Source organism: Corvus hawaiiensis, chromosome 23 (assembly GCF_020740725.1).
Source record: "Corvus hawaiiensis isolate bCorHaw1 chromosome 23, bCorHaw1.pri.cur, whole genome shotgun sequence".
NCBI classification, from domain to species: domain Eukaryota; kingdom Metazoa; phylum Chordata; class Aves; order Passeriformes; family Corvidae; genus Corvus; species Corvus hawaiiensis.
Window position 1 is genome coordinate 5,259,963 of NC_063235.1, and position 27,393 is coordinate 5,287,355.

Genomic DNA, 27,393 nt, shown 5'->3' on the forward strand with positions numbered 1-27,393 from the left:
TGGGGCTGAGGGTGGGAGGTGCTGTACAGATATTTTCCTGATTGAAGCAGCATTTCCTGCTCCCTCCTGACTGAGTGTGGTTTTAGCACCACTGATGGAGCCACGCTGGATGTTCTGTGGGCAGGGAGGGGCGGGGGAGCAGGGTTTGGTGCCCTTTGGTGCTGCCAGGCTGCCCATCCTCCTCTGCTGGCTCTGGGCACGCTGGGGACACACGAGGATCCTCTGAGGAGCAGTGCCTGCAGAGCTGCTTGGCTTTATTCCTTTCTAGAGGTTCAAGAAGCCCAGAGGTTCCCCTGGATATTGTCTCCTCAGCCCACGTGGGCTCTGTGGAAAGCCTGAGAACAAACTCAGTGACAATTTCATGCCTTCGTGCACAGGCACTTCTCTTTTAAAGCCCTGTAAGTAGAAAATACCAGTTGTGTTGGAATAAATGCTGCAGGGCAGTGTTGTTTCGGGTAACACTGAATTCCTGTGGCTCCTTGGGGACAGCAGCTCTTCCTTACAGGTAAAGGACATGTTCGTGTTGCCCTGAATTAAAAGCAACATCTGCAAAGTGAGATCCTCTTAGCACAGGGACTGTGAGCAGAATCCACGATGTCAAAAGCTCCGTTCAGATCCACTCTGGGTAATAAAAAGCCCAGGCTGCATTCACAAATCCCTGAGTGATGGTACAGGCTGATCAGGGGAAGATAAATCAGCAAGTTCTGCTTTTGTTAAAGCTGGTCTGGGCATTTCCTGGATTTTTCTGAGCGCACGGATGTTTCAGCAGGCCACTCTAATTAAACTGCCAAATTAATTAATAAAAACAATGACACTTTTACTCAGCACAGTAAAAACCGAATCCTTACGGATCCTGGAAGCTTTTATTGATAATAAACAGGAGCAATTGTCCTTCCAGCTTGTCCAGACACTGGGTTTTATGCCGAGGGCTGGTCAGTGCTGCTGTGCTGACATTAGAACTTTAAATCACGGGCTGGCAACTCCGTGAGCTCTGCCAATAACTGGAAATTTTGCTTCAATAAAGTTCTCAGGCAGAGCCCGTCAGCTCTCATCAGTCAGAGCTCAGTGTGTGTGAAATAATATTTAGGTTTGCTAAATGAGAGCCAGAGAGAAGAGGAGGGAAGTTCTCTTGCTGTCTGTGGGGGCTGCTGATGAGTTTAAGGAGGAATTGCTGGGGCTGGGTGCTCACAGAAACTTAAATGGTGCCCCCCAAATTTGGATTTGTTCTGTGGGTGCCTTTTCATTCCATGTGAGGAGAGAAAACACCCTGAACTAAATCATATTTACAGGTATTTCTTAAAGGGTCAGAGAGCTTTGTAGCACAGGTGATCCTTTGCCCTCCTGGCAGAAAGTCTGGCTGCTGTATGTGGGATAAACCTCGGAGTGTGTTGTAAGAAGCTTTAAATTCTCTTTTTTACTGTTTATCTCGTGCTGCTCCTGCCCTTGGGAACCCTTGAGCACTCTTGATCCTGAAGGATACCGAGTTCCTTCAGTTCCTGCTGCTCCCGTGGTTTGTAAAGCTCTGGGTTTGGGGCAGCTCAGGGATTGCTCCTGGATTCCTGGCCTTGGTAATGGCAGGCAGGAGTCCAGTATGGGATTTGTTGAGGGTTTGGGATTAATGAAAACCAGTAATAAACAGGCTTTTATAATAAAATCAGGTGTCATTTAGCCCTAAGTCCATGAGGGAAGCAGGTGGGAGGACAAGACACGAGGGCTGGGAGTTTTTGGATTTGTCCAGTTTCATTGTGTTCTCTTCACTCTGATCTGGGTCCGTGTCCTGGGCAGTTCCTGCAGGGCAGCTCCCACATCCTCTCACGCAGTGATTCCATGGCTCTGGGCTTGGGTGTTTACCTCAGGGGGGAGGTGGGAACCATCCCACTCTTCGCTGTGCTGCATTTGGGATCTGTCCCCACATAAAACCCTCATCCTTGGCCTTGTGCTGGCAGGGATGGCTGGGTGAGGGTGGGGAGGATTCCTAGAAACTCCCAGCCTTATCCACTGTCCAACTGCAGAGCCAGCACTCCGGAGGCACCACATTAAAGGGCTTTAATTAGTTGCTAACATCCATTTTTTGCCTGGTAGTGCAGTTTGTAGAACGCTTCGGTCACTTGCTGATATTTCTACTCCAGGGTTCTCAAAAACATTTTAAGCATCAGTGAACAAAGCCTTGGGCTCACTCAGCACCCCAAAATCTCTCTCCCATGGTGTGGATGGGGCGGGTTCTGCTCCAGCATCCCAAGGCTGCGTTTGGGAGCGCTCCAGGGCAGGTGTTGGTGACCAGGCTGTGAAGCAGGGAGGGGTTTGGGACAGGACCAGTGAGGAACCACAGGAGCGGAGAGCTGCAGGAGCAGTTCCTGCGGTCAGGGAGAAGGTGGGGAAAGCCCAGGATTTGCTGCTCTCAGGCTGCCCTGGTGTCCGAGTCCTGCAGCTCTGAGCTCCTTCCCCAGGAGCGTGGTGGGATCTGCCCCGCTCCTGGTTTTTTGTAGGGCAGCAGTGCTGAGAGTGACCTCGCTGTGGGGTTTTCTTGGGCAGTGCTGAGAGTGACCTCGCTGTGGGGTTTTCTTGGGCAGTGCTGAGAGTGACCTCGCTGTGGGGTTTTCTTGGGCAGTGCTGAGAGTGACCTCGCTGTGGGGTTTTCTTGGGCAGTGCTGAGTGTGACCTCGCTGTGGGGTTTTCTTGGGCAGTGCTGAGTGTGACCTCGCTGTGGGGTTTTCTTGGACAGCAGTGCTGAGTGTGACCTCGCTGTGGGGTTTTTTTGGGCAATGCTGAGTGTGACCTCGCTGTGGAGTTTTTTTGGGCAATGCTGAGTGTGACCTCGCTGTGGAGTTTTTTTGGGCAATGCTGAGTGTGACCTCGCTGTGGGGTTTTCTTGGACAGCAGTGCTGAGTGTGACCTCGCTGTGGGGTTTTCTTGGGCAGTGCTGAGAGTGACCTCGCTGTGGGGTTTTCTTGGGCAGTGCTGAGAGTGACCTCGCTGTGGGGTTTTCTTGGGCAGTGCTGAGAGTGACCTCGCTGTGGGGTTTTCTTGGACAGCAGTGCTGAGTGTGACCTCGCTGTGTGGGGTTTTCTTGGGCAATGCTGAGTGTGACCTCGCTGTGGGGTTTTCTTGGGCAGTGCTGAGAGTGACCTCGCTGTGGGGTTTTCTTGGACAGCAGTGCTGAGAGTGACCTCGCTGTGGGGTTTTCTTGGGCAGTGCTGAGTGTGACCTCGCTGTGGGGTTTTCTTGGACAGCAGTGCTGAGTGTGACCTCGCTGTGGGGTTTTCTTGGGCAGTGCTGAGAGTGACCTCGCTGTGGGGTTTTCTTGGGCAGTGCTGAGAGTGACCTCGCTGTGGGGTTTTCTTGGGCAGTGCTGAGAGTGACCTCGCTGTGGGGTTTTCTTGGACAGCAGTGCTGAGTGTGACCTCGCTGTGTGGGGTTTTCTTGGGCAATGCTGAGTGTGACCTCGCTGTGGGGTTTTCTTGGGCAGTGCTGAGTGTGACCTCGCTGTGGGGTTTTCTTGGGCAGTGCTGAGTGTGACCTCGCTGTGGGGTTTTCTTGGACAGCAGTGCTGAGTGTGACCTCGCTGTGGGGTTTTCTTGGGCAATGCTGAGTGTGACCTCGCTGTGGGGTTTTTCTGGGCAATGCTGAGTGTGACCTCGCTGTGGGGTTTTCTTGGACAGCAGTGCTGAGAGTGACCTCGCTGTGGGGTTTTTCTGGGCAATGCTGAGTGTGACCTCGCTGTGGGGTTTTTCTGGGCAATGCTGAGTGTGACCTCGCTGTGGGGTTTTCTTGGGCAATGCTGAGTGTGACCTCGCTGTGGGGTTTTTTTGGGCAATGCTGAGAGTGACCTCGCTGTGGGGTTTTCTTGGGCAGTGCTGAGTGTGACCTCGCTGTGGGGTTTTTTTGGGCAGTGCTGAGTGTGACCTCGCTGTGGGGTTTTCTTGGGCAATGCTGAGTGTGACCTCGCTGTGGGGTTTTCTTGGACAGCAGTGCTGAGTGTGACCTCGCTGTGGGGTTTCCCAGGGTACCAGTGCTGAGTGTGACCTCGCTGTGTGGGGTTTTCTTGGGCAATGCTGAGTGTGACCTCGCTGTGGGGTTTTCTTGGACAGCAGTGCTGAGTGTGACCTCGCTGTGGGGTTTTCTTGGACAGCAGTGCTGAGTGTGACCTCGCTGTGGGGTTTCCCAGGGTACCAGTGCCGAGTGTGACCTCACTGTGGGTTTTTTCCAGGCTGACAGGATTCCAGCTGCCTGCTCCCATTGTCAGCACCGGCCTCGTGCTGTCCCTGTGGCTCGTCAGCGACTACGCCGTGAGCGCCCAAGGCTTCCAGGCCAGCTACGAGGGTGAGTCCAGGAGGGGCTGGAATTGCACCTGAATTTGGCTGGGGGGTGGGAAATGAGCTGTACCAGGATTTAGACATCTGTGCCTTGTTGTTGTGTAATTTAATCTGTTTTTTCAGTATTTAAATTGCTGGTTCCTTCCAGCGTGGTTTTGTTTTTTGTTTCAGCCATCCTTTAAACTGCACTCTGAGTGAATGTCTGGGAAGGGTGGGTGATGTGGGGGTGACAGTGGGATTTCCAGGAGCCACGTAGGCACCAGGATATTTGAATTACTGCACTTTTTTTTTACATTCTCTTTGCCCATTTGTTATTTTGCTTTTCCCTGCCCCTGCCTCCTCAAGTCCTGAACTCAACCCCATGTTTGCTGCCATAAACGATGCCTGGTGGTTGTGGGGTGAAGGGTTGTGTGTGAAGGCTCCAAACCCTCAGATGCTCTGGGCCCATGGAAGCCTTGGATATCTGGGAAAAGCTGTTTTCTGGTGGAAGTCAGGTCATGATGTTCCGTGCTGCTGCTGGGGGAATGACAAATTAACCGTGTTAAAATTCAACTTACGCCGCTGTTGATTACTGAACCTAAAATGCTGTTCAGCTCCCCATAAATGTTTTTTTTTTGGAGTCCTTAAAATTATCATTAAGGCTGAGAACTTCTTGGTAATGAGTCCAGCCGGCCAATTAGCCCGGACATTCAGCCAAGGAAATGCCTTCACTGACACGATGGTGGAGCCTCTCAGCATTTCCTGCTCTCAACAATTAAATTCTGTTCAAAACCCTCTAATTTCCGATGAAAACCTCTGCTCTGCCTCGAGGCACCGAGGCACTGGGATGGTTTTGTCTGTGCTGGAGCTCACAGGGGCTCAGTGGGGGCAGCAGTGGGGGCAGAGCTCGTCCCAGGATCGTCCCACTCATCCCCATAAGGCCGTGGAGCAGCTCTGGGTGTTCCCAGGGATGGTGCTCCCTGGGGAGGCTGTGGGGGACAGGTGAGGATTTTGGGATGGGTGAGGATGTCAGGATAGGTGAGGGTTTGGGGTCAGGTGAGGGTTTGGGGTCAGGTGAGGATTTTGGGAGAGGTGAGGCTGTCAGGACAGGTGAGGATGTCAGGACAGGTGAGCTCAGCACCTGTTGGGAGGAAAGACAAATCCATTTGCAAAACCTCTGCTTTTCCCCCCCGAATTATTGCAATTTTCTTCAGATCTGCCCATTTGCAAACCCTCTGCTGGAACATCTGCCAGCCTCTGTGCGAGACCACGTCACTCCCAAATCCTGGGACAGAGGACACGCAGCTGCTTTTGCACTTTCTTGACATTTCGAGTTCATTTTTTGGCATTTACACACAGCTCCTTGTACACTTTGTAATGGTTTTTTATTACCTCGATGCCGCAGGAAATCTTGTACAAAGGCTCGCACCAGGGCTGCCCTTTAGTCACACGCGTTTGAAATGATCTGGAGTTTATTTGACTGGTGATTAGGAGGCTTTCAAGGCTGTAACTGAGGGGGAAAATAAATGTATTTAAAACTTAACCTGAGCCAGAGTGACAGAGAGAGCGTTTGGGTAAATCAGAGCTCTATTTTGAGGGCGGGAGAGGGGTTTGCTTGCTCTAAGTGCCGCTCTAAACCTTCCCCAAAGCAAAACATTCGAGGTTTGGGTGTTAACTGAGGCTGAAGGAGGTGATAAATGTGGTTTGGATGCACGGCCGGGCTGCTGCTGGAATGCTGCTTCAGTTCCTCGGGAATCTGTGACTCCGGGAAGAGCCTGTGACGGGATAATTCCCGTTGAAAGGAAGAACAGTGCATCAGAGTCCTGCAGTAAATGGCTCCGTTCTGATCCGCTATCAAAGGCCGCTCATTGTTCTCCTCCTCGCTCGGAGCAATCGTTGGGAAATGCACCAAAAGAAACAGAATTTTAAAATCGGAACGAAAGCTCTCAGGAACTTTTTGGAAAAGAGGACAGGAAGAAAGTGCAGTTGGAGGCATCAGAGTGGCACAAAAACATTGTGCTCACGGTAGTGTCTGCTCTGCCCTGACCCTCTGGGAAACGCGTCAGCTGAGGCTGGTGTTACCTCGGTGAACATTCTCCTGTCTGCACGAAGCGATCCCTGATGCCTTGAGCTGGCCACCTAAAAACAGAGGCTGGACAAGAATAAGAGAATAAAAGGAGGTATTTATTGCAAGGGCCTTCAAAGGGGCACCCTGGGCAGTCCAAAGGCTCCAGCCAAGATGGACCCCGGGTCACGGGTTCTTCACCTTTTTATCAGTTTGGTCCATTTGCATATCAGGGTTAATTCTCCAATTATAATTTCAGTTCATGATGTAATTACCCCAAGTTTACACATTTTGGGGCCTGGGACAATCTGGGTGTCCTTGGAGAGCAAACCTGGAGAGGTTTGTTATGTGTGACCAGTGTGAGAGAGCAGCAGCTGACAGGGCCCAGGGAACTTCAGAGTTACACACTGGGCAGTGCAGGATTTGAAAACCAGAAAAGTTAAAACCTAAGGCATCAGCCTCAGCAGCAGGGTCTGGATGGGGACACAGCCACATCCTGAAGCATTCCTGGTGTGTTTGCTGGGCATTCCCGGTGTCCCAGCACACACAGCTCAGCTGGACATGGCTCTGGAACAAGGACAGGCTGGGCAGGGCTGGAGAGCTGTGAAAGGACATTGTCACTGCGGGAATCCCAGGCTGAAATACCCCTCCAGGATCAGCGAGTCCAAGCTGAGCCATCCCCACCTTGTCCCCAGCCCAGAGCACAGAGTGCCACGTCTGGGCCTTCCTTGGACACCTCCAGAGATGGGCACTCCAAACCTCCCTGGGCAGCTCTGACGCCTGACCATCCCTGCCATGAGGAAATTCCTGCTGACGCCCACCCTGAGCCTCCCCTGGCCCAGCCTGAGGCCATTTCCTCCTCCTGTCCCTGTTCCCTGGGAGCAGAGCCCGACCCCCCCCCCCCGGCTGCCCCCTCCTGTCAGGAATTGTAGGGACAACGTGGAGCCCCTGGAAGAGCAGAAGGGCAGAATGAGCTCCAGGATGAGCTCCTGAGCTTCCCTGGAAGAGCTCCAGGAAGAGCAATCAGGAGTTGCTGTGTGGCTTGAAAATCTGGGAATGCACCCCCCGGCTGCCCGCTCCTGTGGGGACACCATGGAGCTCCTGGAAGGGCAGAACGAGCTCCTGACACTGCCGAGCTGCTGCTCCAGCCCCAGGTGCCAGAGGTGCAGTGGGATTTGAGGAATAACAGCTCCAGCACTGCCGCTCTTCCTTCTCGACCTCGTGGGTTTGGGACTTCACTCCATTCCTGTGCTGGAGGATCTCCCTTAACCCTCTTTTCCTCCTTGTGTGACCTGCTCATGTCTCCTCCTTTCCCTGCTGGCTCGTTCCTGCCTGCTCTCCCTGCCTGCCTCTCCTGCTCCCCATCTCCTGCTGCCTGCTGGCGTTTCCCTCCAGGTGCCAGATCCCAGCGCAGAGCTGGGCAAAAGGCAGGGATTTGGTGCTCATTCCCCTGCAGGCTGGGAAAAGGCAAAGGTTGGTGCTCCCCTGGCCCAGCCCAGCCACCTCTGAGGTGCAGAGCTCTGCCAGGGCTGCACAGCTTTGGGGTGAGGGTACCAGAAGTTTGGTGGCTCTCCCCAGATGTGGCACAGCTGGTTCTGCACCTCACCCTGCTGAGTTCGCAGCTTCCAAGTGGCCCAGCAGGCTCAGGGTGTTCCTTGTTTGGGAATTCCTGTTCCTAGGTGCACTCAGAGCTGCTGTGGGGCTTGAAAATCCAGGAAGGGGCCCCCCAAAATCCCATCTGGGGAGAGGAGACAGGCTTAGATCAGCACAAATCACTGGATTTAGTGGCCGGTCTGGAAAAAGAAACGAAGGCAACCATGGCAGGAGCACTGGGAGTGAAAATGGTCAGCTTTTTCTCAGGGAATTGGGAGAACAGAGAATTTCATTTCCATTTCAATAAAATACTTTGATCTGAAGGAAATTTTATTACTTAGGAGCTTCTAGGGAGCGCAGGCAGTTCAGGGAGCTCCATTTCAGCACGTCTCATTTAGAAAATATTGAAATTAAGTGCTTTCATGCTTTCAGCATCCCTAAATTTGTTTTCTTTCCCCATTAACTGTCCCTTGAATTCAACATGATTTCCTAATTAGCCCCGTTCACCCTCAGACTGGGGGATTTTTCCTTCTTTTCTCACTAAAGGATTCTTCTCCCAAGCCCAACCCAGCTGTGGAGTCCTGAATTTCCTTTCAGCTGCAGAATTTTGGAGACAGCTATAAATAATCCCAGTTAAATTTGACTGGGACGTGAATCCTGACAGCCTCATCTGGTGAAAAATCTTCCTAAAAATGTCGAAATGCCCATTTCTTGCTGGCCCTGGAAGATGAGTGAGGCTGGGCTGCAAAGGGAATGAATTCCTCTCCCTGCTGCCTCACACCTGAGGAATTCACTCAAAAGAAATTGGGCAAGTCTGGGACAATGAGAGGAAAAGTGAAACGAATTGCACAGAAATAATAAATAAAGCAGGGGATGGAGGGCAGGGAGTTTATTTGCTCACTAATGAGGGGATAAAAGAAGATTAAATTATTAAATTAAATTCAGTTATTAAATCATCACCTCTGGATGCTGAGTTAGACCCAGAGGGTGACAAATAAAAAGGGAGTTAAAGAAAAATAAAATCACAGAATTGTTTGGGTTGCAAAAGATTTCCCAAATCTGACCTTGGACCAGTCCCCACCTCGTGAAGCAGAGCAGGGGTTGATTTTCATTTCTATCCTTGTCAGGACACAGTTTATAAATCTGTCTGTAGAAGAGGGATATAAAGAGATATATTAAAAAGGGATAGAAATATTTTATATATCTATAAAAATATAGAGGAAAAAAATATTTTAAAGGGGTACAAAGGCATATAAATAACTACAAATATGGAAAAATAAACAAATTATATTTTAAATATAAATATTAAAAAGTTTATTATATATAAAAATATACTATAAAATATATTTTAAAATAGAAAATTTATATCAAAATATAAAATATTTTTTAAAGAATAAATAATAAGAAATAATAATAATAAAAATAAAATAATAAATAAATAATAAAATAATAAAAATTAAAAATATAATAAAACAAGATGATATAATAAAATAATAAAATGTAGTGAAATAATAAAAATTATATAAGAAATAATAAACATATAACGAATATTAAATATAAAAAAATCTATAATTAAATATATATTTATAAAAATAGAAATATACAGATTATAAATATAAATATTTAAATATATTATGGTTTAATTGTAACTTGATATAAAATACACCTGTATTGAAGTAAAATATAAAAGAAGAGGGCTCTGTAAAAGCAGAGGGGCCCAATAATGTCAGACACAATTGTTTTAGGAATACTCAACTATGGAACTTAGAATTTTAATTTTAGGGTGGGATTTTTTGTGGTGGGTCTGGATTTTTTTTCCCCAAAAGCAAAGTTCATTCCAAAGCCCCTGGAGGGACCCAGGGCCCTTTTTTAAAGGGATACAAAAGGGTGTAAATGCCTCTAAATATAAACCAATAAGTGAATATTTCAAATAAATACAAATATAAAACACACATATATTTAAGGAAAATATAAAAGAAGAGGGGTATAATAATTTTGGATGCTATTTTGTTAGGAATCCTTATTTTTGTAACTCAAAGTTTGAATTTCAAGGTGGGATTTTTTTTTTTGGTGGTCTGGATTTTTTCCCCTCCCCAAAAGCCAAGTTCATTCCAGGGCCCTTTTTGTAAGTGGTGCAATACATATCAACATAAACCATGGAGTAAATACTTTAAACAGAAATATGGATATAAAACACACATCTAGTTAAGGGAAATACAAAAGCAGAGGGATGCAGTCAAATGCTATTTTTTTAGCAATCCTCATCTGTGTAGCTTCAAGTTTGAATTTCAAGGTGGGATTTTTTGGGGTGGCCTGGATTTTTTCCCCCTGAAAGCCAAATTCAGTGGGAATTCCTGGAGGGAGCCAGGGCCCCGTTTTAAAGGGATACAAAGGGATGTAAATCCATACCAATATACAGCAATAAATGACTATTTTAAATCTATATAAACTGCATATATTGGAGTAAACTGTAGGAGAAGAGGGCTCCATAAATGTTCTTTTAGCAACCCTCCTCTTGGTAACTTCGGCTTTTAATTTTGGGGTAGGGGGTTTTTTTTAGGGTCTTGATCCCCACCCAAAAAGGAGAATTCAGTGGGAATTCTTGGAAAAAGGAGAATTCAGTGGGAATTCCTGGAGGGAGCCAGGGCCCTGTTTTAAAGGGATACAAAGGGATGTAAATACATACCAATATACAGCAATAAATGACTATTTTAAATCTATATAAACATAAACTGCACATATTGGAGTAATGTAGAAGAGGGCTCTGGGCTCGATAAAAGTAAAGAAATGCAATGTTCTTTTAGCAACCCTCCTCTTTGTAACTTCGACTTTTAATTTTAGGGTAGGGGGGTTTTTTAGGGTCTTGATCCCCACCCAAAAAGGAGAATTCAGTGGGAATTCTTGGAAAAAGGAGAATTCAGTGGGAATTCCTGGAGGGAGCCAGGGCCCTGTGGATCCCTGAGGAATTCCCGGGGGGTGAAGCTTTTCCTTCTAAGACATCGCCTTTGATTGCAGCTGCACCAAATTGGCTCAGCAAACACGCGGGGCTGCTTGAAAAGGAACAATTAGGGCTGCACGAGCACTGCTCATTTGAGGGAATTAGAGGCGTTTCAATCCCGAGGGAAACAGCCCCGAGGAAATGGAGCTGTTTGGGATAAATACTCGGCTCTTTCTCAGGCACAGGCGGCTCGTTCTTCACAGGCTCTTTCGCAGAGTTGTGCAAACAGATGGAGAAAAGACAATTAAACGCTGCTTTCAGTCGCTCCGGGAGCGTTCCTGGCTCTGGGATTTGGTGGGATGCTGCTGCACTTCTCCCTTTTCCCAGCTGGTGTTTGGCTTTGCGGCCGCAGGGGCTCCGTTGATGGATCAGTTCAGAGTTCTTGTTGGCTTTGGACACTCGATAATGAAGATTTTTCTCTACAAGTGGCCCGAGTGAGCTGCTGGGTTGGATGGACCGGCCCTGGCCTTGGAGGAGGAAAACCCAAACCAAATAAAGCTAAAATAAACTGAAACCCACAAAGCGAATGAATTAAAAACCCACAAACCCAAATAAGCTAAAAGCCACAAAACCGGTCAAAACCCATAAATCCAAATAAACTAAAACCCACAAACCCAAATAAACGAAAAACTACAAACCCTAATAAACTAAAAAGCAGAGACCCGAACAAAACCCCACAAACCCAAATAAACTAAAAACCACAAAACCTAACAAATTAAACACCCACAAACCCAAATAAGCTCAAAACCACAAAACCGGTCAAAACCCATAAATCCAAATAAACTAAAACCCACAAACCCAAATAAACGAAAAACTACAAACCCTAATAAACTAAAAAGCAGAGACCCGAACAAAACCCCACAAACCCAAATAAACTAAAAACCACAAAACCTAACAAATTAAACACCCACAAACCCAAATAAGCTAAAAGCCACAAAACCAGGCAAAACCCATAAATCCAAATAAACTAAAAACCCACAAACCCAAATAAGCTCAAAACCACTAAACCAGACAAAACCCATAAATCCAAATAAACTAAAACCCACAAACCCAAATAAACGAAAAACTACAAACCCTAATAAACTAAAAAGCAGAGACCCGAACAAAACCCCACAAACCCAAATAAACTAAAAACCACAAAACCTAACAAATTAAACACCCACAAACCCAAATAAGCTAAAAGCCACAAAACCAGGCAAAACCCATAAATCCAAATAAACTAAAAACCCACAAACCCAAATAAGCTCAAAACCACAAAACCGGTCAAAACCCATAAATCCAAATAAACTAAAACCCACAAACCCAAATAAACGAAAAACTACAAACCCTAATAAACTAAAAAGCAGAGACCCGAACAAAACCCCACAAACCCAAATAAACTAAAAACCACAAAACCAAACAAATTAAACACCCACAAACCCAAATAAGCTAAAAACCACAAAACCAGGCAAAAACCCATAAATCCAAATAAACTAAAAACCCACAAGCCTAATAAACTAAAACCCACAAATCCAAACAAAAACCCACAAACCAAAATAAACTAAAAGCCAGAAACCCAAACAAACTAAAATCCACAAAACCAAACAAATTAAAAACCCCAAACCAACCAAACAAAAGACACAAACCCAACCAAATTAAAACCCACAAACCCAAAACAAATGAAATCCCCACAAACCCAAACAAAAAGGCCACAAACAACCAAAGAACACCCAAAGCCAGCTGATCAAAAATCCCAGAAAACCAAACTAAAACCCCAGAAACCCAAATAAACTGGAAACCACGAACCCACACAAACTAAAAAAACCCCAAACCAAACTAAAAAACCGCAAACCCAACTAGCCCGAAACTCCATAAAACCAAAGCAAACTAAAAACCCACAAGCCCAAATAAACTAAAAACCACGAGACCAACCAAAAACCCCACAAACCCAAGTAAACTAAAAACCCCAAAGCAAACAAACTAAAACCCCACAAACCAACCAACCGAAAACCCCACAAAACCCAGACAAACCACAAACCCAACCCAACAAAAACCCCATAATCACAAACAAACTAAAACCCCACAAACCCAAACTAAAACCCCACAAACCCAAACTAAACCCCACAAACCCAAACTAAACCCCACAGACCCAAACTAAACCCCCACAAACCCAAACTAAACCCCACAGACCCAAACTAAACCCCCACAAACCCAAACTAAACCCCACAGACCCAAACTAAACCCCCACAAACCCAAACAAACTAAAACCCCACAAAACCAAACTAAACCCCCACAAACTCAAACTAAACCCCACAAACCCAAACTAAACCCCCACAAACCCAAACTAAACCCCACAGACCCAAACTAAACCCCCACAAAACCAAACTAAACCCCCACAAACCCAAACTAAACCCCACAAAACCAAACTAAACCCCCACAAAACCAATCAAAAAGCCCCAAACCCAAACTAAAACCCCACAAAACCAAACTAAAACCCCACAAACCCAAACTAAACCCCACAAACCCAAACAAAAACCCCACAAACCCAAACTAAACCCCACAAATCCAAACAAAAACTCCACAAAACCAAACTAAAACCCCACAAAACCAAACAAAACCCCCAAACTCAAACTAAAACCCCCCAAAACCAAACTAAAACCCCACAAACCCAAACTAAACCCCCACAAACCCAAACAAAAACCCCACAAACCCAAACTAAACCCCACAAATCCAAACAAAAACTCCACAAAACCAAACTAAAACCCCACAAAACCAAACAAAACTCCCAAACTCAAACTAAAACCCCACAAAACCAAACAAAACTCCCAAACTCAAACTAAAACCCCACAAAACCAAACAAAACTCCCAAACTCAAACTAAAACCCCACAAAACCAAACTAAAACCCCACAAAACCAAACAAAACCCCCACAAACCCAAACTAAACCCCACAAACCCTACCATAAGAACAGCCAAAAGCCCCACAAAGCCAAACAAACAGAGAAAGGGGATTCTCCAGGACCTCGGGCAGTGTGGGGTTTTTTGGGGAGGTCTCTGCCGTGGGGGAAAGGAGGGATCCCGCTTTTCCAAGCCCACTGGGAGCACTGGGCAGTGTTCCAAACCTCCTCCTGCTGCTCCTTTTCCCGGGAAGTTGGCGTTGCTTGCTTTGTCTCGCGGTGGATCTTTGCAGGAGGGGGTGTGGTGTGGGATGCAGGGTGTGGGTAGCAGGACTGGCCCTGCGTTCCCTGCCCCGGCAGGGCTCGGGATTAGGGGCTTTTTGGGATCTCTTTGGACCCAGCCCATCCTGGTTCTGATTTCTGGGATTCTGGGATTCTTTAGTAACTCTTTTACTCTGCTCTGCTCAGTGTTGGGCACCAGAAGCTTCCAAAGGATTGGGCAGTTCCTTCCAGGACTTTCTCGGTTTAACAGGCACCATTTTTAACTCTCGTTCCCTCCGTGTTTTCCATCCTCTCCTCATCCGCTGTGCTCCATGTTCCGGCTCTGTGGTGTTCCCTGGGCCTCCCAGTTTGAGTCCCAGCCATGACCTGGGAAAGATTCCTTTGGTCTCCCTGGGGCTCATCCCTCCCTCCTCCTCCTGCATCCCGCAAACTGAGCTGGGTCGTGCTTGGAAAGGAGATTCCCCAGGTTTGGAGAGGAGATTCCCCAGGTTTGGAGATTCCCCAGGTTTGGAGAGGAGATTCCCCAGGTTCAGAGAGGAGATCCCTCGGGTTTGGAGAGGAGATTCCCCAGGTTTGGAGAGGAGATTCCCCAGGTTTGGAGAGGAGATCCCTCAGGTTTGAAGAGGAGATTCTCCAGGTCTGGGAAGGAGATTCTCCAGGTTTGGAAAGGAAATTCCAGCCCTTTGGTGCTGGTGGAGGGAAGGTTTTTGGTGAGGGATCAGCGAATCCAGTGGCATCCCACAGCTCCTTTCAAAAGGACAAAGAGAATTCCTGGTGGGATGCAGAGTCTCATGGAAATCAGGGCGGGTTTGCTGTGGATATTGAGGGGTGTGTTCCAAATTTTGAAGCGTAAATGAGGTGCTAAATGCAAAATGAGCTCGGAATATTCATGGCAGCTTCCCATTTGGAATCCTGGAATGGTTTGGGTGGGAAGGGACCTCAAAGCTCATTCCAACTCCCTGCCGTGGGCAGGGACACCTTCCACGATCCCAGCTTGCTCCAACCTGGCCTTGGACGCTGCCAGGGATCCAGGGGCAGCCACAGCTTCTCTGGGAATTCCATCCCAGCCCCTCCCCACCCTCACAGGGAGGAATTTCTTCCCAATATCCAACCAGAACCTTCCCTCCTCCAGCTCAATGTTATCAGCTTTCAGCAATTTTATTGCTTTCAAATTCCTCCTGAGTTTGAGAGGCTGCTCGTGGGCTGGGGCAGTGTCAGGTGGAACTCTCTGCCATCCTGTGCTGGTTGGAAAGTGGGGAAGTGATTCCTAAATATCCACTCTGGATCTTCCCTATCCCTATTCCTGAGCAGAGAGCTGTGCTCAAGCTGTTCATTAAAAACACAAAGTTTGTAGCCCTTCACAGCCTGTGGTGATAAAGCCACGGAGAAGAACAGCGTGGCAGGCTGTCAGATCCTGGATTTTGGGCTGTGCCAGCACAGGGCCTTTAATTTCCTTCTTTTCTGCAAGGAATCAGTCCCTGGGTTCCATGGGAAACCAGGAGAGCGGGGCAGGATTGTCGATACCCTTGAGTGACGGGGTTGTTGCACACAGGGCAGTGTCTGCAGGAGATGGATAATTGCATTTCAAGCACAGCCCTGCATTGATTCTGTCCCCAATTAAATGTTTTCCACCTCATGTCAAAAATTGGGCTGGCAACGGGTTTGCCCTTGAACAGGTTTTTCGTGGCTGCTCTTGGGAATTCTTTCCGGAGCCGTGTCCCTGTTTGCTGTCAGCCACTTGCAGCCTGCAGCTCCTGTTCCATTTCCTGTGCTGTGCATTGGAAATGAGGGATTTGGCACAAATGGTCCCTGTTGGTGACGTGTGTGGAGTGGTGGATGGGAATCTGGAGGGAGAAATAGCACCTGGATGGTGAAAATCCCTCACCTGGGCTTTCTATCCCAAATTAACCTGAATTCCTGCCAGTGCTTCGGGTCTGTGCCAGCACTGGGAGAACTGGTGTCAGCCTGGCAGTGAATAAATACCTTGGTTTGGGTCAAAAAGACCAAAAAAAATCCTCCTTCAGCATCTCAACAGGAGCTGTTGTTTCATGGACAACTTCCAGGGCACAGAAAGCCACCCGAGAAGTCCAAAGTTGGCTTTTAAATCCTGTTTTGCTGTTTATTTCCACTTCCCTCTGGAACAAAAAGGACAGAACAGAGCTGGAATTGTTCTCCTGGTCACAAGCACATTCCAGCCAGTGCCATTCCAGCCTCGGAAGGGGAATGAATGGCAAATTGGCGTGGCAGGGGTGACTCAGTGATTTTTGCCAGCCTTGGCAGGAGCTGTGCGAGTGCTGCTCCCTCGGATGCGGATCGTGTCCAACAAATTTGGGATGCAGAACCCAGCAGACGAGCCAGGTGCGTGCCCCTTGCCGTGCTGATGAGCTCGGGGCTGCAGCAGGTGCTCCTTCAGGCACTCATCAACCAAAAATCTTGATGAGAGGGTGAAGAAATAAATGGAATTGTAGCTGTGCTGGCTGCTGGATTTCCCTGGGAATTTGGGAATCTTGTTCATGAACCGACACTTCCTTAGGTGGGAAAAGGCTCCTGGGGCAGAAATCGGGGGTGGGGCTGTTTGCTGAGTTCGGCTCTGGATCCAGGAGCTCTCCATGAGTTCCCAAGGTCAAATATTCATGGGGTTCGTGCAGGAGCTGCAGCTGAGTGATCTTAAAAGCTCCATTTCCATGGATTTTCCTGCCTGTGCCTCTCCTGTGGCCTGGGGTGACCCTCAGCTGGTGTAAACCAGGTGATTCCAAAGGATCTTCTTGGTGTAGTCACTTCGTTCCAGAGCTTTCCGCAGGGTGGGAAGCTCACGTGGATTTTGGGGAGGATCCAGTGGATTTCCTGGGATGCAGGATGGACCATGGGATGGCTGAGCTGGAGCTCCTCGTGGCCAGGAGCTCGAGGTGCTGGTCCTGGAGTGGGATGTTTGGAGCTGTGGCAGCCCAGAATCCCTGCCCTGGGAATGCCAGAGCTGCTCACTGTGGGATTCCTGTCCTGGACACCGGGGTTTGGTGACTGTGGCTGTGCTGCTCCGATTCCTGGGTGTTCCCGTTGTTCCAACAAGGGCAGAGGGAAAACTTCCACTGAAATCCATGTGGTTTTGGGATATCCTTCCTCCTTTTCCCCTCCTGACCCAGCTGAGCAGAGCCACGTTCCAGGGGCAGATGCTTTTCTCTCCATCAGGATTCCAGACTGCCCCAACTCCCCGGGGAAGGAAGAGTCAAACCTTCCCGTTCTTTCTCCCTCTTAGCCACACAAAAGATTTTTATTACTTCAACGAGCTCCCAGCCAATCTCTCTTAATATCGCACTAATTGATTTGAAGGCTTGGAAGCAGCAGAGCTAATTAGCATTTGCTGACTCAGCCCCAAGCCCCCCTCGCCTCCCGGCAGAGGATGGAGCAGATATTGACTCACGTTTGCTGCAGCCCTAAATGAAGTCGAGGGAATATTAAGTGTCTCCTATTGGCGTCGGATTTGCATATGCAAATGAGCCCAATCAGCGCTGGAGAGCGGCAGTGCTAATGCTCTGCAAATAGGAGCCTCTATTAAAGCATTTAAGCAAACTCAAGTGACACTCGCTGGGCTCCAGCACTCGGAGGTGCCACTCCAGGGTGAGGGAGGAGAGGCAAAAAGCAGTGCAGGAACCACTGAGGGATCTGTGGAGCTTTAATCTGGCCCATTCTGGTGCTTTAATCTGGCCCATTTTGGTGCTTTAATCTGGCCCACTTTGGTGCTTTAATTTGGCCCATTCTGGTGCTTTAATCTGGCCCATTCTGATGGCATTTGGCAGTGGAGGGCTCGTTGTCCTTGAATCGGTGAGTTATAAAATATCCCAGATTGGGAGGGACCCGCAAAAATCAAAGTGCAGCTCCTGGACACCCCAAAAATCCCACCCTGTGCTTGAGAGCGTTGTCCAAACCCTTCTTGGACAACACTTGCCAAACCTGGGGGTTCTGGATGTGGCTGGACAGGGAGAGGAGTTGGACAATCCCTCACTGCTGTCCCAGGGATGATCCCTCTGGGCCCTGCATCCTTTTATTTCCTGCTGATGTCCTGGTTAACATCTTTTTCCACGTTATGGCTGCGTGGTGTTACCCTGCCAGGGATGAATAGACCCTGAGAGAAGGCAGCTTCAGTTGCGTCCCTTCTTGGGGACAAAACAACAAATTTTAGGGCAGGAAGTGGGAGCAGCTCAAACAAGGATACAGGAACTGGCTCCAGGGCTGGCTGTGGCCCCTTGGAAGGGCCGTTCTCCAGAGGGATGGGACGGTGATGCAGATCAGGGACTGGGATCCAGGGGGGATCACTGAGCACAAACCTTCAACAGGGAAATAAAAGCTCAGGATTCAGATTTTTAAAGCCCGCAATTCAGGTTTCCAAAGCCCACAATTCACATTTTCAGACCCAACAGGATTTCAGTTGATTTGGAAGACAAAGTGACCCAAACCCCCCCTTACCCCTGGCTGTGATTAGAAGACAAACCAGGGAATTCTAACCATGAACAGGAACTCTGGAATTCTGAGCATTAATTCTCCCAACCTCGATCCTCTGGGGAGACACAACTGGGAAACCAACACACGGAGATTAAAAAAAAAATTAAACAAATAACAAATTCAGATTGCCAAAGCCCACAGTTCAGATTTTTAAAGCCCACAATTCAGATTTTTAAAGCCCACAATTCAGATCCACAAAGCCTGGAATTCAGATTTTCAAAGCCCAGAGTTCAGATTGCCAAAGCCCACAGTTCAGGTTTCCAAAGCCCACAGTTCAGGTTTCCAAAGCCCCCAGTTCAGATTTTTACACCCAACAGGATTTCAGTTGATTTGGAAGACAAAATGACCCAAACCAAGGAATTCTAACCATGAACAGGAACTCTGGAATTTTTGAGGATTAATTCTCCCGACGTCGATCCTCTGGGGAGACACAACTGGGAAGCCAGCACAGGGATCCACATCCAGCCCATCGCGCTCTGTGAGGCTGCTCTACTAAAACCCCTCATTTCCATCCCTCCTTGCCCCTTTTTCTTGCCTTCTGTGGATAATGAAGAGCCATTTCTGTTCCATCAAGGAGTCTCTTTGAGTCGTTGGATGCCTCTGGGCTGGTGTCAAGTGTGCATTTCCAGCAGAAGTCCCCACTAACGAGTTGGGCACAAATTGCAGCCCCAGTGCCAAGGCAGTTTGGTTGAAAGGCTGCTCCGTCCTTCAGAGCCACTCCAGCAGGGACAGGAGCTCTGAGGAGGAAGGTGGATGCTGAGAGTGATGTCTCACCTCTGGAAAAATTTCTTGTGGCTCTTAAAGCAGCTGGTTTTATTTGTTTTAATTTTTTTTTAAACTCTGTGTGTTGGTTTCCCAGTTGTGTCTCCCCAGAGGATCGAGGTTGGGAGAATTAATGCTCAAAAATTCCAGAGTTCCCGTTCATGGTTGGAATTCCCTGGTTTGGGTCACTTTGTTATCCAAATTAACTGAAATCCTGTTAGGTCTGAAAATCTGAACTGGGGGCTTTGGAAACCTGAATATCTGGGCTTTGAAAATGTGAACTGGGGACTTTGGAAATCTGAATTGGGGACTTTAAAAATCTGAATTCTGGGTTTTGGCAATCTGAACTGTGGGCTTTGGCAGTCTGAATTCTGGCCTTGAAAAACCTGAATTGGGGACATTGGAAACCTGAATTGCGGGCTCTTATTTCCCTGTTGAAGGTTTGCGCTCAGTGATCCCCCCTGGATCCCGGTCCCTGATCTGCATCACCGTCCCATCCCTCTGGAGAACGGCCCTTCCAAGGGGCCACAGCCAGCCCTGGAGCCAGTTCCTGTATCCTTGATGTCCCTGTGCTTCTCTCCCTGGTCACATTCCCAGAGCTTGCAGTGTTTAATTCCCTTCCTGTGATGTTTTTCTTTGCTCTCAGGCTGTTGAGCACAGCCCCGTGCCCCTGGCAGGGGAGGCAGCTGCTCAGAACCACAGCTTTGGTTATTTTGGCCTTGTGACACAAGCAGAGCTCTGAGTACCAGTTCAGCCCTGCAGGAATCCACCAGCCTGGAAAACATTCCCTGTGCCATAGCATTCCTAAATTTAGAGGTTGCTGTGTAATGATTGTAAAATTTCCCAGCTTGTGTGTGAAGAAAGGATCACTGGAGAGATCTGGTGTTGCACCAGCTGGGATTTCTGCAGGAATTCCCATCGTCTTCAGTTCCTCTGTGGTCCATGGAATGTTCTTCCTGGAATGTGTGTTTGAGTGTCCACACCTTGACTTAGGGACACAAATGGTCCTGGAGTGGGATGTTTATTTCAGTGTCTCTCTCCCGACTTAGGGACACAAAGGAGCCTTCCATCCCATGCACAGATCTCAGAGGGGGTTGGGTGTGTGGCCTGCTGAAAGCACAGACTGGACCCAGCAATCTGAGTGGGAAAAATCGGTTTTAAGCTCCAGCTGGGAAGAGGCTGGTTGGATTTGATGTAGGCAGGGGAATTTCTGTGGGAAAGCAGCAGTGGTTTGACCAGCATTGCTTTTAGGGGATTGCTGTGAACTGGATTTATCCTTTGTGGCTTTGAGGCCTGGGAGTAAAAAGCAGCGACAGGAACCTTCCTTGAGTGAGGGACAGAAAACCCATCCCACAAAATCCTCCAAGATGTGCTGATTGGGATCTGAGCTCTCAATCCACCCAAATCTACCTGGCCTGGCTGGTAATTCCTTCCCCTTTTCTTCACCTGATGGAATTTCTTCCCAGTTTGGGGATTAAAATGTCATTTGGCCAAGCAGACCCTGGTTATGAGTAAATAAATTAACTCCCAAGGTTTGCTGGGAGTGTTCCAGCTGCAGCTTCAGCTTGGAATTGCTGGGATTTCTGGGAACAAGGGGACTGGGAGGATCCCCAGCTCCTGTCCAGCTGACCACGGCACTGGTCAGTGGGAGGAATTCCGTGCTGGAGAATTCAGAGGTGTTTCCTCTCCCTGTCCCTGTAGGAATTCCATGCTGGAGCAGACTGAGGTGTTTCCTCTCCCTGTCCCTGCAGGAATTCCCTGCTGGAGCAGACTGAGGTGTTTCCTCTCCCTGTCCCTGCAGGGATTCCATGCTGGGGCAGACAGAGGTGTTTCCTCTCCCTGTCCCTGCAGGGATTCCATGCTGGGGCAGACAGAGGTGTTTCCTCTCCCTGTCCCTGCAGGGATTCCATGCTGGGGCAGACAGAGGTGTTTCCTCTCCCTCTCTCTGGGTGTTCACAGCCTGAAGCAGAAAGGAGATCAGGGCTCCAGCAGCTCCACTCCTCCTCTGGCACTGAGCAGGAATAGGGGATCCATATTCTTGTCCTTATCTCCTCTTATCCCCTTCTCCACATCACTTTTTTGGTCTCTCCATCCCTGGAGAGCCCTGGCAGCGCTGTCCTGTCCCTGAGGAGCAGGGCAGGGCTCTCCTGCTGTCCAGTTACTCCTTGGGAAGCAGGGAAGGAGTTGGGAGATGTGGAAAAGCTCGGTTGGTGTCACTGTCCCACACAGGGCACCCCCAGCAAAGCCTCAAGAAGAAAAGGCTCCTTCCTCTCCTCCTGTGCCTGCTGCTTTGGGGTTTGCTCAGCTCCGGAAGATCTGTCTTAATTCAAATTAAATGAGTATTTAATTAACGTTATCTCCGCTTCCAGAGGTGCACACGGTGCTGATTTGCCTCCCTGATTCCCTGCACCTCACCTTGAGTGGGATTTTGGTGGGGAAAGCAGCGGGATCAGCCACTGGGAATGCAGCAGGAAAAAGGCCCCTCTGCTGCCAGAATGTCCCTTTGTGTGTTCACCTGGAGTTGGTCATTTGAAAACCACTGGAGGGATGATCCCTGTGGGTTTCCAGCTCAGGATATTCCGTGATTCTCTGGAAGTCACGCCTGTGGACACAACTTCATTCTTTCTTCATTATCTTATTCTTCTTACTCTTGATTCTCTTATTCTTCAGTATCTTCTGCTTCTTATTCTTTATTTATTCCCTGGGATTTCCAGAGCTGGAATTCTGTTACTGAGCCCTCAAACCACCATGAAGCCCAGACTGATGTGCCCAGCCCTGACACAGCTGCAGACTTTGAAGGATTCTGGGCAGTTATTTTGGGGTTTTGCCTCAAAAAGCTGCTCTCAGTCCCTGTTTTTTTCCCCCCAGCAGATCTGATAGAGCTCTTGGCCTCTGCCACACCAGATTTTCTGATTTTTGGCTCAAACCAAGGTGTTTTGGGCTGTATAAAAACTGAGAAGAATTTCTGTGAGGAGGGGACATCAGCAGGCCCAATTTGCTGTTAAAATTCTGATTATTTTGGGCTGAAATGCCTGGGGATGAACCAGCACCATCCCAGTCCTGTTTTTTTATCAGATGCTGCTTCCAGCAGCTCCTCAGGTGGAGAAGGTCATGGTGGCCCTGGGATGTTCCCTGTGAACCCTCTCGTGTTGTTGGAGAGGAAAAACAGAGATTATCCGAGCATTGAAGGACTCAGTGATTTATTATTATTATTATTATTATTATTACTAATAATAATATTTTCCTTGACAAATGCCTTGACAAAGGCATTTTTTGCTGTAGGTGCTGGTAAAAAAATGGTGTAAAAGAACAGGAAATCCAACAATACCAAATAAATTGAGAAGCTGAACTAAACACGCCGTAATTACTCGGTTATTTCTTCCAGGCAGGTGCTGAGGGATAATTTCACTCCAAAAGTGAAAAACTCACCCAAATCAGTAAAATCTCATGAAAACACCGTTCCCTCCCCAGTTTTGTGCAGAAAACTGCAACAGGTCCCAGTTTGTTCCTGCAAATTGGCTTTTCCACATTCCCCTTTGTGCTGGGAATGTTTAATCCCTAATGATCGCCTCCTAATTCGGAATTTTTTTGACTGCGAGAACTTTAATTACTTAAGAGTGCTTAATTAGCAGATGTGGAGGGCTGATATGAGCGATGCCCACTCGAAAGGGATGAAAGCAAACCTCTCCTGAAAGGGAATTTGAAGCATCCTGAACCTCCCAGCAGCAAATCCGTGGCCATCAGCTCTCAGGAAAAAGGAGGATTTTAGGAAGTATTTTGTATTTTCTGGGCAGTGAACGTCGTTGTTCATCATTATTGCATCTCCAGCTGGTCAAGAGGGATGGTTTCAGTTTGATTTGCCCATTTAATGTCCTGTATAAACTTCATTATGAGAGAAATAATTGAGTTTGGGAGAGTGGAGTGCACGACCTTTAATTTATGCAAGAGATGGGGACCCGAATGTGTTTCTTAAGGCATTAATTTCCTGTAAGTGGAAATTTTTATTGGCTCTGCCATAAAATTCCTCCTGTTGGGTTTTAGATTTGGCTTGCAGAGGATGTGAGGAGTGGAATTCCACGCTGATCATTTCCCAAGGCAGGATTTTGGGTACGTTTAATAGGGATTAAGGAAAGATGATTGGTGTCCTGTGGGTTTTACATGAACCCAACAATTCCCAACAAAAACCCCTCAGCCAAGGCCGCTGGGGAAGGTGAATTTTTGCTTTTCCGGCTCAAATTGTGCTGCCAGCCTGAGGTGTGACAGGCAGGGAGATAAGATCCCTCCTCTGCTGTGGAAAAAAGGAAGAAAACAAGGAAAAAACCCAAAATATCCCCCCAAGCAACGAGCAAAACCCAGGGAAAAGCTTCTCCTGAGGATTTGAGCTTTTCCCCACTTGCCCAACAGCTCCATCCATCCCTGGACACACAAACTCACCTGGCTTTGTGTTCCTGGGGAAAAAGGAAGGGAAAATAAAGTGGATCCACCTGCACAGGACCCCTGGAAAATCCCCCAGGGAATTCCTGGAGTGTCCTCGTGCTGTGCCCAGTCTGGGTCAGTCCCACCTGGTGGAGAGAAACAATCTGAGAGGTGTTTTTTTAATATATTTAGCAAATATATTGATATATTTATCATATTTAAAATAATACATAAATATATAAACTACAGATATCAACATATTAAATAGATATTAACAGATTATATTAATATGTAGTAATATATTAATATAATAGTAATAGATGAAATAAATATACCAATATAATAAATATTTAACTACATATATGAACATATTAAATACATATAACAATATATAAAATAAACATGCCAATATAATAAATACATTATCTACATATAAGAATATTTAAATACACATTAATATAGTAAATAAACATACCAATATAATAAATACATTAATTATGTATATCAACATACTAAACACATATATTAATATTTTAAATAAATATACCAGTATAAGAAATAAATATATTTACTACATATATGAACATTTAAATATGCATCTAGTAAATAAACATACCAATATAATAAATATATTAATGACATGTATCAATATATTAATGACATGTATCAATATATTAAACACATATATAAATATATTAAATAAATATACCAATATAATAAATATATTAACTACATATATTAGCATTCAAATATGTATTAATATATTAAATAAGTATACCAGTATAATAAATAAATAAATCTATTAACTACATAGAGCAACATATTAAATACAGCTATTAATATATTAAAAATATAGCAATATATATTCCATATTCTGCATGATAATTACGGGTTTATATAGAATATATTATATTTATCAATAGATTTACCGTACTTATCTGCAGCCATCGAGCTGCAGAAGGGCTGATAACATCAACGCTCTGCTTCCTGAGAGGTCACTCCTTGCTTTGATCAGCTCCCAGATGGAATTTTCTCCAGGCTGGGAGAGAGTCCCTTGATCATTCCTGTGATTTGCATGGAAATGATAACCAGTTCCTTGATAAAAGGATAACAGCCTGTGCCCCCGGGGCTGTGCTGTGCTCTGTGCTGGGCCTTCCCTCGGGAATTCCACTGGGATCCCACCCCACAGGGACAGATCCACCCCACAGGGACAGATCCCACCCCACAGGGACGGATCCATTCCCCAGGGACAGATCCCACCCGAAAGGGGCAGATCCCACCCCACAGGGACAGATCCATTCCACAGGGACAGATCCCACCCCACAGGGACAGATCCCACCCCAAAGGAACAGACTCCATTCCCCAGGGACAGATCCCACCCCACAGGGACAGATCCCACCCCACAGGGACAGATCCATTCCACAGGGACAGATCCCACCCCACAGGGACAGATCCCACCCCACAGGGACAGATCCATTCCACAGGGACAGATCCCACCCCACAGGGACAGATCCCACCCCACAGGGACAGATCCCACCCCACAGGGACAGATCTATTCCACAGGGACAGATCCACCCCACAGGGACAGATCTATTCCACAGGGACAGATCCCACCCCACAGGGACAGATCCCACCCCACAGGGACAGATCCCACCCCACAGGGACAGATCTATTCCACAGGGACAGATCCCACCCCACAGGGACAGATCCCATCCCGCAGGGACAGATCCATTCCACAGGGACAGATCCACCCCACAGGGACAGATCCATTCCACAGGGACAGATCCGTTCCACAGGGACAGATCCCATCCCATAGGAGCAGACTCCATTCCACAGGGACGGATCCCACCCCACAGGGACAGATCCCATCCCACAGGGACAGATCCATTCCACAGGGACAGATCCACCCCACAGGGACAGATCCATTCCACAGGGACAGATCCGTTCCACAGGGACAGATCCCATCCCATAGGAGCAGACTCCATTCCACAGGGACGGATCCCACCCCACAGGGACAGATCCATTCCACAGGGACAGGTCCCACCCCACAGGGATGGATCCTACCCCACAGGGACAGATCCCACCCCAAAGGGACAGATCCCACCCCACAGGGACAGGTCCCACCCCACAGGGACAGGTCCCACCCCACAGGGACAGATCCCACCCCGAAGGGACAGATCCATTCCACAGGGACAGGTCCCACCCCACAGGGACAGATCCCACTGGAGGCTGGAGCAGAGCAGTTGGGCTGAGGCCTCTCTTTCCCTGCAGCCCAGGCTCCCAAAATTCCCATCACTCCAAGGATTAACTCTGGTTCTGTACAATCTGTGCTGCTTTGAATTCCCATTTTTCCAGGCTGGGAACTTCCCATTTTTCCTCCTGGCTGCAGAGCTGTTTGTAGGGAGAGGTGTGGAATCCCTGAGGAGATGCCCTGAACGCCTCTCTTCATTTCCAGTCCTGTTTTTTTCCCCCTGCCCATTTCTGCCTCATCATCCAACCAATTCCAAGTCCAAACCAGCTCCATGCACAACTTGGAATCACAGAAAAAGCTGGAAAACACCTCCAGGATCACCAAGTCCGTGATTGCCACTAAACCCTGTCCCAAGTACCACATCCATGTGGGATTTTCACACTTCCAGGGATGGGGACTGCCCTGGGCAGCACATTCCAATGAAGAAATTCCCTCAAATATTCCCCATATATATATTTAGGAATATTTATTTCCCTACATTCCCTAATCTAAACCTCCCTTTGAGGTCATTCTTTTCATCCTGTCCCTTGTTCCCGACCCCCACCTGGCTCCACCCTTTTTCCAGGTAGTTTTAGAGAGCAATTAAATCCCTCCTGAGCCTCCTTTTCTCTCCCAGCTCCCTCTGCTGCTCCAGCCCTTTCCCTGGATATGCTCCAAAGGGTGACTTGTGCTAAAACCACTCCAGGAATTCACAATTTTAGCTGCAGAAATGTTTTACAGGATTCCTGTAAATCCAGGTGTTTCTCCTCTGCTGGATCGGACTTCCCCATCCAGGTATTTGTGTGTTGGGAAGGGCTGGATCCCAACCAATCCCATGAAATGCCGGGAGTGCATTTTAGCCTGAGGGAGAAATATGAGCTCATCCATTCCAAATAGCTCCTGGTGCCAAAAAAGGGATAAAAATGCACATTTCTGCCTGGGAATCGTGGCCTCCATCGCTGGGAATGAGCAGTGGAGAATGGAGGGTGGGGAATTTGGCAGCTCCGGTGTTATTCCATAAACAGGCGGCCTGGCATGGCTGGATATTTTCAGCTTTGCACAAAAGCTGAGGGAAAAGACAGAGGATGGGTAAAAAAAGCATGGAAAAATGGGTTCCAAGTAACCCATTCAGAGCCCAAAAGTGATTCCGGAGCAGTTTTCCCTCTTGATTTCTCTCTGATGGTTTTTAGGAAGAATCAGTCCTTAAACCACTTATTTGTTACCGTGGAGCATCTGAGATTCCACTGGAATTCTTGTCTGCAGGGTCCCTAACTTCCCTCTGGGCTCTGTTGGAGCTGGCTGTGTGGGAATTTGATCTCCTTGTTCGTGGAACACGTGAATTCCATGATGGTTTTGCCCTGGCCTTGTGGAGGAAGCAGATTTG

At 47.7% G+C, this 27,393-nt stretch overlaps 1 protein-coding gene across 1 annotated transcript in view; it reads left to right on the top strand.

The window, feature by feature from the left end:
• Positions 1 to 27,393, top strand: part of CSMD2 (CUB and Sushi multiple domains 2) — a 350,279-nt gene that overhangs the window by 68,247 nt on the left and 254,639 nt on the right. The window contains 1 exon segment of the mRNA XM_048326964.1: positions 4,208 to 4,320. Within this exon segment, the coding sequence (XP_048182921.1) occupies positions 4,208 to 4,320 (113 nt within the window).